Below are 15,694 nucleotides of genomic sequence, written 5' to 3' on the forward strand. Positions count from 1 at the left end.
CTTCAATGTCCATCACCAAGAGTGGCTCGGTAGTACCACTACTGAACGAGCTGGCCGAGTCCTGAAGGACATAGCTGCCAGACTGGGCCTACGGCAGGTGGTGAGCGAACCAACACGAGGGAAAAACTTACTTGACCTCGTCCTCACCAATCTACCTGTCGCAAATGCATCTGTCCATGACAGTTTTGGTAGGAGTGACCACCACACAGTCCTGGTGGAGACGAAGTCCCATCTTCGCACTGAGGATACCATCCAACGTGTTGTGTGGCACTACCACCGTGCTAAATGGGATAGATTCAGAACAGATCTAGCAGCTCAAAACTGGGCATCCATGAGGCACTGTGCGCCATCAGCAGCAGCAGCAGAATTGTATTCCAGCACAATCTGTAACCTCATGGCCCGGCATATTCCTCACTCTACCATTACCAACAAGCCAGGGGATCAACCCTGGTTCAATGAGGAATGTAGAAGTGCATGCCAGGAGCAGCACCAGGCGTACCTAAAAATGAGGTGCCAACCTGGTGAAGCTACAACTCAGGACTACATGCATGCCAAACAGCGGAAGCAGCATGCTATAGACAGAGCTAAGTGATTCCACAACCAACGGATCAGATCAAAGCTCTGCAGTCCTGCCACATCCAGTCGTGAATGGTGGTGGACAATTAAACAACTAACGGGAGGAGGAGGCTCTGCAAACATCCCCATCCTCAATGATGGCGCAGCCTAGCACGTTAGGGCAAAAGACAAGGCTGAAGCGTTTGCAACCATCTTCAGCCAGAAGTGCCGAGTGGATGATCCATCTCGGCCTCCTCCCGATATCCCCACCATCACAGAAGCCAGTCTTCAGCCAATTCGCTTCACTCCACGTGATATCAAGAAACGGCTGAGTGCACTGGATACAGCAAAGGCTATGGGCCCCGACAACATCCCAGCTGTAGTGCTGAAGACTTGTGCTCCAGAACTAGCTGCGCCTCTAGCTAAGCTGTTCCAGTACAGCTACAACACTGGCATCTACCCGACAATGTGGAAAATTGCCCAGGTATGTCCTGTCCACAAAAAGCAGGATAAATCCAATCCAGCCAATTATCGCCCCATCAGTCTACTCTCAATCATCAGCAAAGTGATGGAAGGTGTCGTCGACAGTGCTATCAGGTGGCACTTACTCATCAATAATCTGCTCACCGATGCTCAGTTTGGGCTCCGCCAGCACCACTGGGCTCCAGACCTCATTACAGCCTTGGTCCAAACATGGACAAAAGAGCTGAATTCCAGAGGTGAGGTGAGAGTGACTGCCCTTGACATCAAGGCAGCATTTGACTGAGTGTGGCACCAAGGAGCCCTAGTAAAATTGAAGTCAATGGGAATCAGGAGGAAAACTCTCCAGTGGCTGGAGTCATACCTAGCATAAAGAAAGATGGTAATGATTGTTGGAGGCCAATCATCTCAGCCCCAGGGCATTGCTGCAGGAGTTCCTCAGGGCAGTGTCCTAGGCCCAACCATCTTCAGCTGCTTCATCAATGACCTTCCCTCCATCATAAGGTCAGAAATGGGGATGTTTGCTGATGACTGCACAGTGTTCAGTTCCATTCGCAACCCCTCAAATAATGAAGCAGTCCGAGTCCGCATGCAGCAAGACCTGGACAACATCCAGGCTTGGGCTGATAAGTGGCAAGTAACATTCGCGCCAGATAAGTGCCAGGCAATGGCCATCTCCAACAAGAGAGAGTCTAACCACCTCCCCTTGACATTCAACAGCATTTCCAACGCCGAATCCCCCACCATCAACATCCTGGAGGTCACCGTTGACCAGAAACTTAACTGGACCAGCCATATAAATACTGTGGCTACGAGAGCAGGTCAGAGGCTGGGTATTCTGCGTCGAGTGACTCACCTCCTGACTCCCCAAAGCCTTTCCACCATCTACAAGGCACAAGTCAGGAGTGTGATGGAATACTCTCCACTTGCTTGGATGAGTGCAGCTCCAACAACACTCAAGAAGCTCGACACCATCCAAGATAAAGCAGCCCGCTTGATTGGCACCCCATCCACCACACTAAACATTCACTCCCTTCACCACTGGCGCACTGTGGCTGCAGTGTGTACCATCCACAGGATGCACTGCAGCAACTCGCCAAGGCTTCTTCGACAGCACCTCCCAAACCCGCGACCTCTACCACCTAGAAGGACAAGAGCAGCTGGCACAAGGGAACAACACCACCTGCACGTTCCCCTCCAAGTCACACACCATCCTGACTTGGTAATATATCGCCGTTCCTTCATCGTCGCTGGGTCAAAATCCTGGAACTCCCTTCCTAACAGCACTGTGAGAGAACCGTCACCACACGGACTGCAGCGGTTCAAGAAGGCGGCTTACCACCACCTTCTCAAGGGCAATTAGGGATGGGCAATAAATGCCGGCCTCGCCAGCGACACCCACATCCCATGAACGAATAAATTTTAAAAAATAGTGTACTTAATTACAAACCCTGAGATCGTATAATGCAAACTGGTTGAACTTAGCCACAAAGAACACACAAAATGCACAGAGTACAATCATTATCCTGACCTGCTGTGACGTCCACCTCTGCAGGGCTCCATTCTACTTCTCTGTTTTGTTTGGATGTGTTCTCTAAATGCTGCTGACTATGACACTGGAGTCGTGCCTTTCCAATACTGCTCTGAGTTATCTGCTCTGAGCTTTAGAAGGCTTTCATGCTAAATTGGCTATTCTATTGGTGAAATATATTTAGTTAGCCATAAACTATAATTGCTTTGTGGAACTGATGAAAATTGTGCTGTGAACAGTTATGTCTAATTTGCTTTTGATAATTTGCATACTGACATAAGAAACAACTGTGGAGCAGCTTAGAGTTAAACCTTAGTTTGTCTCACAATCTTTATTGTTGTGAAGAGACTTAGTTTTCATTTTATGAAGAATAGCAATGTTCTCTTAACAGTTTTAAAATTATAATTTGGTTTTACTGTAGCTGACAAGTTCAACAAGAAGTTAGCAGAGTTAATAAGAGAGAAGAGTTCCCTAAAGTTCCAGCTGCCTTCCTACCATCCTTGTATTGCAAGATTTCTGCAAAAAGTTGAACTTCAAGCACAAGTTGCTGAGCACCAGAACTTTAGTCTCTTAAATAAGTATGTCCTTTACATTACTCTATTATCTGAATAAAATGCAAAACTGGAAAGAAAAGTCAGTGTATATAAAGGGAGAAGGAAATTCTGAGGGGAGTCCTTTTTAAAGAAAAAATTAATTACACCAGAAATTTTTTTGAATTTTTTTAGACGTAAATTTTATTGCCACCATTGGGACCCACAGGTAGGCTCTCCCTCTCTGCTGGGTTTCTCTGGTGAAGCTAATTGTAAGGAGGGTCTCTGAATCAAGGAGCGGCTCCATTGCAAGCTGTGGGGCATGCTGATCCTTGCCATCACTTGCCAGTAGCTGGGGCCTAGAAGAGAACATAAAAACATAAGAAATCGGAGCAGGAGTAGGCCATATCGCCCCACAAGCCTGCTCCGCCATTCAATAAGATCATGGCTGATCTTCAGCCTCAACTCCACTTTCCTGCCCAATCCCCATATCCCTTGATTCCCTTGGAGTCCAAAAATCTATTGATCTCAGTTTTGAATATACTCAACGACTGAGCATCCATAGCCCTCTGGAGTAGAGAATTTCAAAGATTCACAGCCCTCTGAGTGAAGAAATTTTTCCTCAATTCAGTCATAAATGACTGACCCCTTATCCTAAGACTACACTGATGACCTTCCATACCTGGAGTTACAAATCGTGTCGCTGTAAGCAATGGGGACAGTATATGCACATTAATGGGTGCATAGGTTTAAACTTCGTGTGATCCTCGAGGCTCCATAGTATTCACCTATGCAGTCCATAAAGACAAAAAGCTGGGAGACCTCTGGTTTAGTTGAAGATCACCAAGTTCTAAGAGAGAGAGTGAGTATATATGTACAGAGGACCCAGTCAAATGGATAAAAGGAAGTGACCACAGCAGTTCCTGTATTGTCTAAAGGAGGGTCCTCGACACAATCTGCTGCCTAACAGTGGGCGGCTCGATGCGTATTAGAATTACTTGAGGATTTTTTTAAAATTGCAATGTATTCGTATAACCCTAGCTGCATGTGTGTGAACATTCTTCTTTTAGATATTAATAGTTTCCATGTATTTTGAATTCCGCCCCCCCCCCCACCAATTTTCCATATTTGAACTTACGACTGTCACATTTGCTCTTTCGGTCAGGATTGTATAGATTGTGGACAACTTCTGGTTGCTTTAAAAGCCATCTATGTGGCAACAGGAGATGTGTTCCTAAAAGACAGGCCTGGTTCCTCAAGTTCAGCAATGTTCAAACTATGGCCTGTGGATCGTGTCCAACCCACGAATTCTGGCTATTTAGCCGATAAAGCCTAGGCAACTCTCTTCTTTCCCTGGTTTGCCCTGTTTGAATTTTGTGGAGCTGGATGTTTATAAAGGACTGTTCTTAATGCTGTCTCATTAGTGGATAAAATCCGAAATCAAGACACCAAGATCTGTTGGTATCATCAGCTTGAGAAATAAGTAAATTAACGGGGCCATTGATTTAAACTTTATATGTGACCCACAGGATCCAAGTTATACACCTAGACAGACATGAAGACAAAAAGCTTGGAATTTCCTGCTCTAGTTTAACTTACCCTTATCCTGTTGAAGTGTTTCCACTGTTCTATCTAGCTGGTTGGGTGAAATCTGGTGAAATTGTCTGAGAGGCATAAACCTAAGAAGTCAATCAATAGCATTTAAATATTGTCTCTCTGTATGTCAGTTTTGTTTTCTAACATAAGAAGTTTAGGATTTTGGTATGATTGTGTTTCATGTGCAATTCGTATACACTTACAAATTATTTTAATGTACATTCTTTAACATTTTGTGAATGTATGTTTAGTAATGCAGGTAATTGCTTACTGAAAAGTGTTGAAGATAAATATTCAGATTCAAATCGTGATAACCTACAGATGTCGTGGTCAAGGCGAGGCCGTCTTATTCAAGAGAGACAACAGTTACAGGTATGTGATGAATTGTACACACTTATTAAATAAGTATGACATTAACTATATATTACCACTAAAATGTTAATTCATTGTTTTCTGTGGAACATATCTTTGAAAATTTAAATTTATAAAAGGTTGTATACACGTTTGTGAAAACATAATTTGCAATACGACTGTACTACACAATTCAGGGACATATTACAGGTGTAAATAAAGAATAAAGGTGTTGCTTCGAGTAACGTACAATTAGTGGAGCCCAGTTATACTGCCAGTTCTGTGACACTTCTGCGCCCAAAGAAAATGGAGCTCTGTGCATGTGTGTTGAGAGCTCATCGTTTTGGAGGTGGTCTCACACCTTTTGCCTAAGTATGCTTTAAGTGACTTCACATCTGAACTACACTGCAAAGTTTGTATCTTTGTGAAATCAAAACTGTTTTGCATGGACAAAACTTGCTGTATAACTGGCCTATAATTCAATCAGGATGTTCATTTATAGAGCAGTTATATTACACAGTTTGTGTCAATGCAAAATCATTTTGGCTTTGCATCAATGTAAATATACATCCTGATTAATTTCTAGTTAAGTTGTTAGCCTTCCGTTTAACCTAGTTGAACTTAGCTCAATATAATCGTTGCTCCACTATTCAAATTGCTTTGTCAGCAATCAATATGCATTTGGTTTTCTCTTCTGAAATTTCTCCCCTCTTTTTTTATTCGTTCATGAGATGTGGCTGTCGCTGGCGAGGCCGGCATTTATTGCCCATCCCTAATTGCCCTTGAGAAGGTGGTGGTGAGCCGCCTTCTTGAACCGCTGCAGTCTGTGTGGTGAAGGTTCTCCCACAGTGCTGTTAGGAAGGGAGTTCCAGGATTTTGACCCAGCGACGATGAAGGAACGGCGATATATTTCCAAGTCAGGATGGTGTGTGACTTGGGGGGGAACGTGCAGGTGGTATTGTTCCCATGTACCTGCTGCTCTTGTCCTTCTAGGTGGTAGAGGTCGCGGGTTTGGGAGGTGCAGTCGAAGAAGCCTTGGCGAGTTGCTGCAGTGCATCCTGTGGATGGTACACACTGCAGCCACAGTGCGCGGTGGTGAAGGGAGTGAATGTTTAGGGAGGCCGAGATGGATCTTCTACTCGGCACTTCTGGCTGAAGATGGTTGCAAAGCGGGCTGCTTTGTCCTGGATGGTGTCGAGCTTCTTGAGTGTTGTTGGAGCTGCACTCATCCAGGCAAGTGGAGAGTATTCCATCACACTCCTGACTTGTGCCTTGTAGATGGTGGAAAGGCTTTGGGGAGTCAGGAGGTGAGTCACTCGCCACAGAATACCCAGCCTCTGACCTGCTCTCGTAGCCACAGTATTTATATGGCTGGTCCAGTTAAGTTTCTGGTCAACGGTGACCCCCAGGATGTTGATGGTGGGGGATTCGGCGATGGTAATGCCGTTGAATGTCAAGGGGAGGTGGTTAGACCCTCTCTTGTTGGAGATGGTCATTGCCTGGCACTTGTCTGGCGCGAATGTTACTTGCCACTTATGAGCCCAAGCCTGGATGTTGTCCAGCTCTTGCTGTATGTGGGCTCTGACTGCTTCATTATCTGAGGGTTTGCGAATGGAACTGAACACTGTGCAATCATCAGCGAACATCCCCATTTCTGACCACCTGATGGAGGGAAGGCCATTGATGAAGCAGCTGAAGATGGTTGTGCCTAGGACACTGCCCTGCGGAACTCCTACAGCAATGCCCTGGGGCTGAGATGATTGGTCTCCAACAACCACAACCATCTTCCTTTGTGCTAGGTATGACTCCAGCCACTGGAGAGTTTTCCCCCTGATTCCCATTGACTTCAATTTTACTAGGGCTCCTTGGTGCCACACTCAGTCAAATGCTGCTTTGATGTCAAGGGCAGTCACTCTCACCTCACCTCTGGAATTCAGCTCTTTGTCCATGTTTGGACCAAGGCAGTAATGAGGTCTGGAGCCGAGTAGTCCTGGCGGAACCCAAACTGAGCAACAGTGAGCAGGTTATTGGTGAGTAAGTGCCGCTTGATAGCACTGTCTGATGATTGAGAGCAGACTGATGGGGCGGTAATTGGCCGGATTGGATTTGTCCTGCTTTTGTGAACAGGACATACCTGGGCAATTTTCCACATTGTCAGGTAGATGCCAGTGTTGTAGCTGTACTGGAACAGCTTAGCTAGAGGCGCAGCTAGTTCTGGAGCACAAGTCTTCAGCACTACAGCCGGGATGTTGTCAGGGCCCATAGCCTTTGCTGTATCCAGTGCACTCAGCCATTTCTTGATATCACGTGGAGTGAATCGAATTGGCTGAAGACTGGCTTCGATGATGGTGGGGATATCAGGAGGAGGCCGAGATGGATCTTTTACTCGGCACTTCTGGCTGAAGATGGTTGCAAACGCTTCAGCCTTGTCTTTTACACTCACGTGCTGGGCATTGAGGAAGGGGATGTTCACAGAGCCTCCTCCTCCCGTTAGTTGTTTAATTGTCCACCACCATTCAGGACTGGATGTGGCAGGAGTGCAGAGCTTTGATCTGATCCGTTGGTTGTGGAATCACTTAGCTCTGTCTATAGCATGTTGCTTCCGCTGTTTAGCATGCATGTAGTCCTGAGTTGTAGCTTCACCAGGTTGGCACCTCATTTTTAGGTACACCTGGTGCTGCTCCTGGCATGCTCTTCTACACTCCTCATTTAACCGGGGCTGATCCCTTGCTTGTTGCATCTGAAGTGCCCACGGGTGCTGAGGACAACTGTAGTCTCCCACCAGCAATCGTTTATAAAAGAAAAATGCACGAATAAAGAAGGAGAATGATAAATAATAAAACACATGAAAAAAAATTCAGAATAAAGTAACTGTGAACAAATTGAGTTCTAATTTTTAGGTGGTCTAATTGAGCTCTTGAATTTCTGGTGTACTTGTGAAGGCAATGGCTTTGACATGATGTTTGCATTTGACTTATTGCTATGTAGTTAAATAATGCATTTATTACACAAACAGAAAGAAATCACTGATCTTAAGGAACAACTGGCAGTGTTGGAAGCTAAAGACCATCAGCTGAATATAGAAATAGAAGAAGAAAACAGACTAATACAGTCACATGATTGTGAACTTCCTTCCTTATCATCTATATCAGCTAATGAATTACAAGATCTGAATAAGACGTTGGAGGATGTTCTGCCATTAAGAAATCAAATCCTCTTCAATGCAGAGCTTCCTGAAGATATAAAGAGGTAAACGAATATTTAGTTGTTACTTGACAGTCAAGCTGGCCTGCTAACACATTAGGTGATTTAAACAAAAACCTATATGTAGTCCTATAATGACTCGGGAACATCCCAAAGCACTTCACATGCAATGAATTATGAATTGCTATTTTATATAAAGGTGTATGTAGCAAACAGTTTCTGCACAGCAAAGACCCACAAACAGCAGAGATAAATATCCAGTTAATCTACATTTGGCGATATTGGTTGGGGGGAGGATTGTTGGCCAGGACATTAGGAAAATTATCATAGTAGGTACAGCACAAGAGGAGGCCATTTGGCCCATTGTGCCTGTGCTGGCTCTTTGAAAGAGCTATCCAATTAGTCCCTATTCCCTGCTCTTTCCCCATAGCCCTGTAAATTTTTTAACTTCAAGCATTTATCTAATTCCCTTTTGAAAGTTACTATTGAATCTACTTGCACTGCCTCTTCAGGCAGTGCATTCTAGATCATTACAACTCGCTGCGTCAAAAAATGTTTCCTCATGTCGCCTCTGGCTCTTTTGCTGATCACCGTAGATCTGTGTCCTCTGGTTACGGACCGTTCTGCCACTGGAAACAATTTCTCCTTATTTACTCTGTCAAAACGGTTCATGATTTTGAACACCTCTATCAAATCTCCCCTTAACCTTCTCAGATCTAAGGAGAACAACCCCAGCTTCTCCAATCTCTCCACATAACTGAAGTTCCTCATCCCCTGGTACCATTCTAGTAAATCTCTTCTGCACCCTTTCTAAGGCCTTGACATCTTTCCTAAAGTACGGTGCACAGAATTGAACACAATTACTCCAGCTGAGGTCTAATCAGTGTTTTATAAAGGTTTAGCATAACTTCCTTGTTTTTGTATTCTATGCCTCTATTAATAAAGCCCAGGATCCCATATGCTTTTTTAACAGCCTTCTCAACTTGTCCTGCCACCTTCAAAGATTTGTGTATGTGCACCCCCAGGTCTCTCTGTTCCTGCACCCCCATAAAAATTGTACCATTTAGTTTATATTGCCTCTCCTCATTCTTCCTACCAAAACGTATCACTTCACACTTCTGTGCGTTAAATTTCATCTGCCATGTGTCTGCGCATTTTACCAGTCTGTCTGTGTCCTCCTTAAGTCTGTTACTATCCTCCACATTGTTTATTACATTTCCGAGTTTCGTGTCATCTGCAAACTTTGAAACTTTACCCTCTATACCCAAGCCCATGTCATTAATATATATCAAGACGAGCTGTGGTCCTGATCCCTGGGGAGCACCACTGTATACTTTCCTCCAGTCTGGAAAACAACTGTTCACCACTGCTCTCTGCTTTCTGTCCCTTAGCCAATTTTGTATCCACACTGCCACTGTCCCTTTAATCCCATGGGCTTTAATTTTGCTAACAAGTCTATTATGTGGTTTGTTATCAAATGCCTTTTAAAAGTCCATATACACAACATCAACCACATTACCCTCATCAACCCTCTCTGTTACTTCATCAAAGAACTCAATCAAGTTAGTCAATCACGATTTTCCTTTAACAAATCCGTGCTGATTTTCATTTATTAGCCCATACTTTTCCAAGTGTGAATTAATTTTGGCCCCGATTATTATCTCTCAAAGTTTCCCCACGATCGACTTTAGGCTGACTGGCCTGTAATTGCTGGGTTTATCCCCCCTCCCCTTTTTTGAACAGGGGTGTAACATTTACAATCCTTCAGTCCTCTGGCACTGTCCCTATATCTAAGGAGGATTGGAAGATTGTGACCAGAGCCTCCCCAAAATCTACTCTTGCTTCCCCCAGTAAGATTCATCCCATCTGGACTGGGTGACTTTTCTACTTTAAGTACTGCCAATCTTTTAAGTACCTCCTCTTTATCTATTTTTATCCTATCCAAATTCCCTTCTATTTTTTGAATAGTACTGTTGGATCTTTAACATCTATCTGAATCACCAAACAGGCACACAGGGCCTGAGTTCAGCATCTCATTTGAAGAATACCATCTCCAACATTCCTCCAGTATTGCACTGAGATGTCTGCCTAGATTATGTTCCCAAGCTCAGAAGTGGGGCTTGAAACCTTTTGATTCCAGGCTAGAATGCTGCCAACTGAACCAAGATGGTTTAATTGTTAACTTCATGCTCACACCCTTATTAGTTGTTGTGAAATAAACATTCCAGAGCCCTTCCACTCAACAACAGCCCCATGCATTTCTTTAGCATCTTTAATGTAAAATATGTCCCACGATGTTTCACAATGGAGATAAATGGGGGAATGGGCACTGAGCCATGGAGAGAGAAATTAGGAATGGTGACCAAAAGTGGTTGAAAAGATGGGTTTTGAGTGGGTTTGTAAAAATGGAGACAGGAGAGGATGGGAAGCTAGATGAAGGTAACAACAACTACTTGCAGTTATATAGCACCTTTAATGCTTCACAGAGGCGTGAAGGGAAAAAAGGATGCCAAGCCAAAAGAAGAAAGATTGAGGGGTGATCAAAAACCTATTCAAAGAGGTGGATTTTTAAGGAGGATTTTGAAGAGAAGTGGCAAAGGGATTTAGAGAGAGAATTCCAGAGAGTGGTGCCTAGGCGGCTAAAGGCACAGCCGCCAATAATGGGGTGAGGGGAGGAAGGGGTTTCACAAGAGGCTGTAGTCAGAGGAACAGAGTTGGGGAAGGGATGCAGGGCTGAAGGAGGTTACAGTGATGGAAAGGGCGAGGGCATGGAGGGATTTAAATACAAGAATGAGAGGGTATCAGGAGCCAGTGTAGGCTAGCAACGGCAGGTGTGATGAATGGGCATTGGAGAAGTGTTGGAAGGGAATGATGTGATCAACTAAATTGAAGGTTGCAGAAGGAAGGATAAGGCACTATGGTCATATTCACAGAGAATGTCGTTTGTGACTCTGGTTAGGGCATTTTGGTGCTGTAGCAAGGGCAGAGATCTGACAGGAGGGATTCAAACAGAAGAAGTGGGAATGGATGTGGGAGGCAACAACATGTTCAATGATGTTGAAGAGGAAAGGGAGATTGGATATAGGGTGTGGGTTAGTGAATTCCTTGGGTAATAGGGACCCAATGACCTGTCAGGTGAGTGAAGAGTTGCATAAAGGCACAACATGTATAGTCAGAGAACAATGCCTGGTGATTACAGATAATCTTTCTAACTGCCCTTTATCACACCTCGGCAGAGAGATAATCACAGCAATCAAAGGAGTGAATGGTGTTCAGACAGGTTAGTCAGGGAAACATTACATCCAAGAATACTGAGGTGGGGTCACAAGGGGTCAAATCAGAAAGACAGAGAGAGAGAGAGAGAGACCAGAAAGACACAGAGAGAGAATGACCAGTTGTATTGAAAACAGATAACCTTTTTTCGCTGGCAATCACAGCAGGTCCGGCCGCATCTCTGTATGGAGAACAAGCCAACTACGACTTGAGTCTGGATGACTCTATGTCAGGTGGGGTTACATGTAGCGTGACATGAACCCAAGATCCCGGTTGAGGCCGTCCTCATGGGTGCGGAACTTGGCTATCAATTTCTGCTCGACGATTTTGCGTTGTCGTGTGTCTCGAAGGCCGCCTTGGAGAACACTTACCCGAAGATCGGAGGCTGAATGTCCTTGACTGCTGAAGTATTCTCCGACTGGGAGAGAACCCTCCTGTCTGGCGATTGTTGCGCGGTGTCCGTTCATCCGTTGTCGCAGTGTCTGCATGGTCTCGCCAATGTACCATGCTCCGGGGCATCCTTTCCTGCAACGTATGAGGTAGACAACGTTGGCCGAGTCACAGGAGTATGAACCATGTACCTGGTGGGTGGTGTCCTCTCGTGATGGTGGTATCTGTGTCGATGATCTGGCATGTCTTGCAGAGGTTGCCGTGGCAGGGTTGTGTGGTGTCGTGGACGCTGTTCTCCTGAAAGCTGGGTAATTTGCTGCGAACGATGGTCTGTTTGAGGTTGGGTGGCTGTTTGAAGGCGAGTAGTGGAGGCGTGGGGATGGCCTTAGCGAGGTGTTCGTCGTCATTGATGACATGTTGAAGGCTGCGAAGAATTGGCTGAGTGCACTGGATACAACAAAGGCTGCCTTGATATCTAGGGCAGTTACTCTCACCTCACCTCTGGAATTCAGCTCTTTTGTCCATGTTTGGACCAACGCTATAATGAGGTCTGGAGCTGGCAGCTATGTCCTTCATTTGGTTTGCTCACCACCTGCCGCAGGCCCAATCTGGCAGCTATGTCCTTCAGTGAGCATGTTATTGGTGAGTAAGTGCCCCTTGATAGCACCGTCGACGACACCTTCCATCACTTTGATGATGATTGAGAGTAGACTGATGGGGCGGTAATTGGCCAGATTGGATTTGTCCTGCTTTTTGTGGACAGGACATACCTGGGCAATGTTCCACATTGTTGGGTAGATGCCAGTGTTGTAGCTGTACTGGAACAGTTTGGCTAGAGGCGTGGCTAGTTCTGGAGCACAAGTCTTCAGCACTACAGCCGGGATGTTGTCGTGGCCCATAGCCTTTGTTGTATCCAGTGCACTCAGCCAATTCTTGGTAACACATGGACTGAATCGAATCAGCTGAAGACTGGCTTCTGTGATCGGGAGGAGGCCGAGATGGATCATCCACTTGGCACTTCTGGCTGAAGATGGTTGCAAACGCTTCAACCTTGTCTTTTGCACTCACGTGCTGCTCTCTGCAATCATTGAGGATGGGGATGCTTACAGAGCCTCCTCCTCCCGTTAGTTATTTAATTGTCCACCATCATTCACGACTGGATGTGGCAGGACTGCAGAGCTTTGATCTGATCTGTTGGTTATGGAGTCGCTTAGCTCTGTCTATAGCATGTTGCATCCGCTGTTTAGCATGCGTGTAGTCCTGAGTTGTAGCTTCACCAGGTTGGCACCTCATTTTTAGGTTCGCCTGGTGCTGCTCCTGGCATGCTCTTCTACACTCTTCATTGAACCAGGGTTGATCCCCTAGCTTGTTGGTAATGGTAGAGTGAGGAATATGAGATTACGGATTGTGCTGGAATACGATTCTGCTGCTGCTGATGGCCCACAGCGCCTTATGAATGCCCAGTTTTGAGCTGCTAGATCTGTTCTGAATCTATCCCATTTAGCACGGTGGTAGTGCCACAGAACACGTTGGATGGTGTCCTCAGTGTGAAGACGGGACTTCATCTCCACAAGGATTGCGTGGTGGTCACTCCTACCAATACTGTCATGAACAGATGCATCTGCGACAGGTAGATTGGTGAGGATGAGGTCAAGTAAGTTTTTCCCTTGTGTTGGTTTGCTCACCACCTGCCGCAGGCCCAATCTGGCAGCTATGTCCTTCAGCACTCGGCCAGCTCGTTCAGTAGTGGTGCTACCGAGCCACTCTTGGTGATGGACATTGAAGTCCCTCACCTAGAATACATTCTGTGCCCTTGCTACCCTCAGTGCTTCTTCCAAGTGGTGCTCAACATGGAGGAGGACTGATTCATCAGCTGAGGGATGGGCGGTAGATGGTGATCAGCAGGAGGTTTCTTAGCCATGTTTGACCTGATGCCGTGAGATTTCATGGGGTCTGGTGTCAATGTCGAGGACTCCCAGAGCCACTCCCTCCTGACTGTATACCACTGTACCACCATCTTTGGCAGGTCTGCCCTGCTGGTGGGACAGGACATACCCAGCGATGGTAATGGAAGAGTCTGGGATGTTGGCTGAAAGGTATGATTCTGTGAATATGGCTATGTCAGGCTGTTGCTTGACTAGTCTGTGGAACAGTTCTCCCAATTTTGGCACACGTTCCCAGATGTTAGTGAGAAGGACTTTGCAGGATCAACTGGCGTTCGGTTGCCTTTGTCATGTCTTGGGATGCCTAGTGGTCCATCCGGTTTTATTCTTATGACTTTTTGTTGTGAGATTGTACAACTGAGTGGCTTGCTCGGCCATTTCAGAGGGCGAATAAGAATCAACCACGTTGCTGTGGGTCTGGGGTCACATATAAGCCAGACCGGGTAACGACGGAGGTTTCCTTCCCTAAAGGGCATTAGTGAACTAGATGGATTTTTATGATAATCCAGTAGTTTCGTGGCCACCATTACTGATACTAGTTTTTTATTTATTTATTTAATGAATTGAATTTAAATTCCCCAGCTGCCGTGGCGGGATTTGAACTCACAACTCCGGATTACTAGTCCAATAACATAACCACTATGCTACCATACCCGCGTGCAGGGGGTATCCCTTGTCCCCGAGGAGCCAGCCCTTAAGGCTGTTCGGTGCGTGGAAAAGGTCCAGGATGTTCGATTCCCTCAGAATGAACAAATCGTGGCAGCTGCCAGGGAATCTCGCACACACGTGAAGAAATCTTTTGCGGTGGTCACAAACGAGCTGAGCGTTGATAAGAGTGATAACCCTTTCTGTTGATGAACTGTCCTGGCTCATGTGGAGATGCTCGGATTGCTACATGCGTGCGCTGCCCTCTCTGTCTGGCTGAGGTCATCGATGGGGAGGTTGACGTATTGTGAGGCCCTGTGAAACATACCGTCAGTGACCTGTCTTATGCACTTGTGGGCAGACAACTGAGAGACCCCTGTGGTGGCACCCTGGAATGACGTGGAGGCGAAGAAGTTGAGGGCAGTGGTCACTTTAACAGCGACCGGAAATGAGATGCCGCTAGGCCCAGCTGCGAGCAGCTCGGCATGAAGGAGGCTGCAGGCGTCTGTGACCACCTGGTGATTCACTCTCGGCCTCCGTGCGCACTGCTCCTCAGAGAGGTCAACGAAGCTCAGCCTTGGTCTATAGACCCTCTGACGAGGGTAGTTCCTCCTGCGACATCGGTCCCCCTGTTGTTCCCCTATCTGCTCTTGTGCAGGTGCTTGTGGCCCAGCACTGTGTTATGGAGCTCCAAGTGGCGGAAGTGCACGTCGTGCCTGGCAAGGGTGGTGATGTTCCTCATTCTCGGATGTACTGGTGAATGTAGCCATCACACCCTGATGGTGTTAGTTTGAGGTGGTCTGAAAAGTTGGTAAATATGTGTAAACAGAACAATTCTGAGTGTAAACCAAGAATTTTCAGTCTAAACACAAAGATCTCCCAGCCAAAAGTTTGTCTGAGAGAACTGCTGCAATAACTGACCTTTTATCCTCATCTGTCAAACAGGGATTTAAATGTCCAAATGGCTGCCAGCTGAAACCCGACTACTTTCCCATGGCATGTTTCACACAGCACAGGAAACATGTTGAGGCAGCGTTGAAATCGCTTGCCTTCATAATTAGATTTATGTACATTTCAAGAGCTTTGAGTACTTGAATTGCTGCTTTAAATATCGTAGCCGGCGGGACTTCCGGGTTCGGGAATGGCGTGTGCACCCAGGTGGCTCTGGGTCATGTGCGTTCATCAGCGTGTTGGAG

At 46.0% G+C, this 15,694-nt stretch overlaps 1 protein-coding gene across 1 annotated transcript in view; it reads left to right on the forward strand.

The window, feature by feature from the left end:
• disc1 (DISC1 scaffold protein) overlaps positions 1–15,694 on the forward strand; it is a 125,116-nt gene that overhangs the window by 31,864 nt on the left and 77,558 nt on the right. The window contains exons 4-6 of the mRNA XM_067984145.1: positions 2,988–3,144; positions 4,944–5,064; positions 8,060–8,292. Of these exons, the coding sequence (XP_067840246.1) occupies positions 2,988–3,144; positions 4,944–5,064; positions 8,060–8,292 (511 nt within the window). The remainder of the gene's footprint in view (positions 1–2,987; positions 3,145–4,943; positions 5,065–8,059; positions 8,293–15,694) is intronic.

This window comes from Heptranchias perlo, chromosome 5 (genome assembly GCF_035084215.1).
Source record: "Heptranchias perlo isolate sHepPer1 chromosome 5, sHepPer1.hap1, whole genome shotgun sequence".
NCBI lineage: Eukaryota > Metazoa > Chordata > Chondrichthyes > Hexanchiformes > Hexanchidae > Heptranchias > Heptranchias perlo.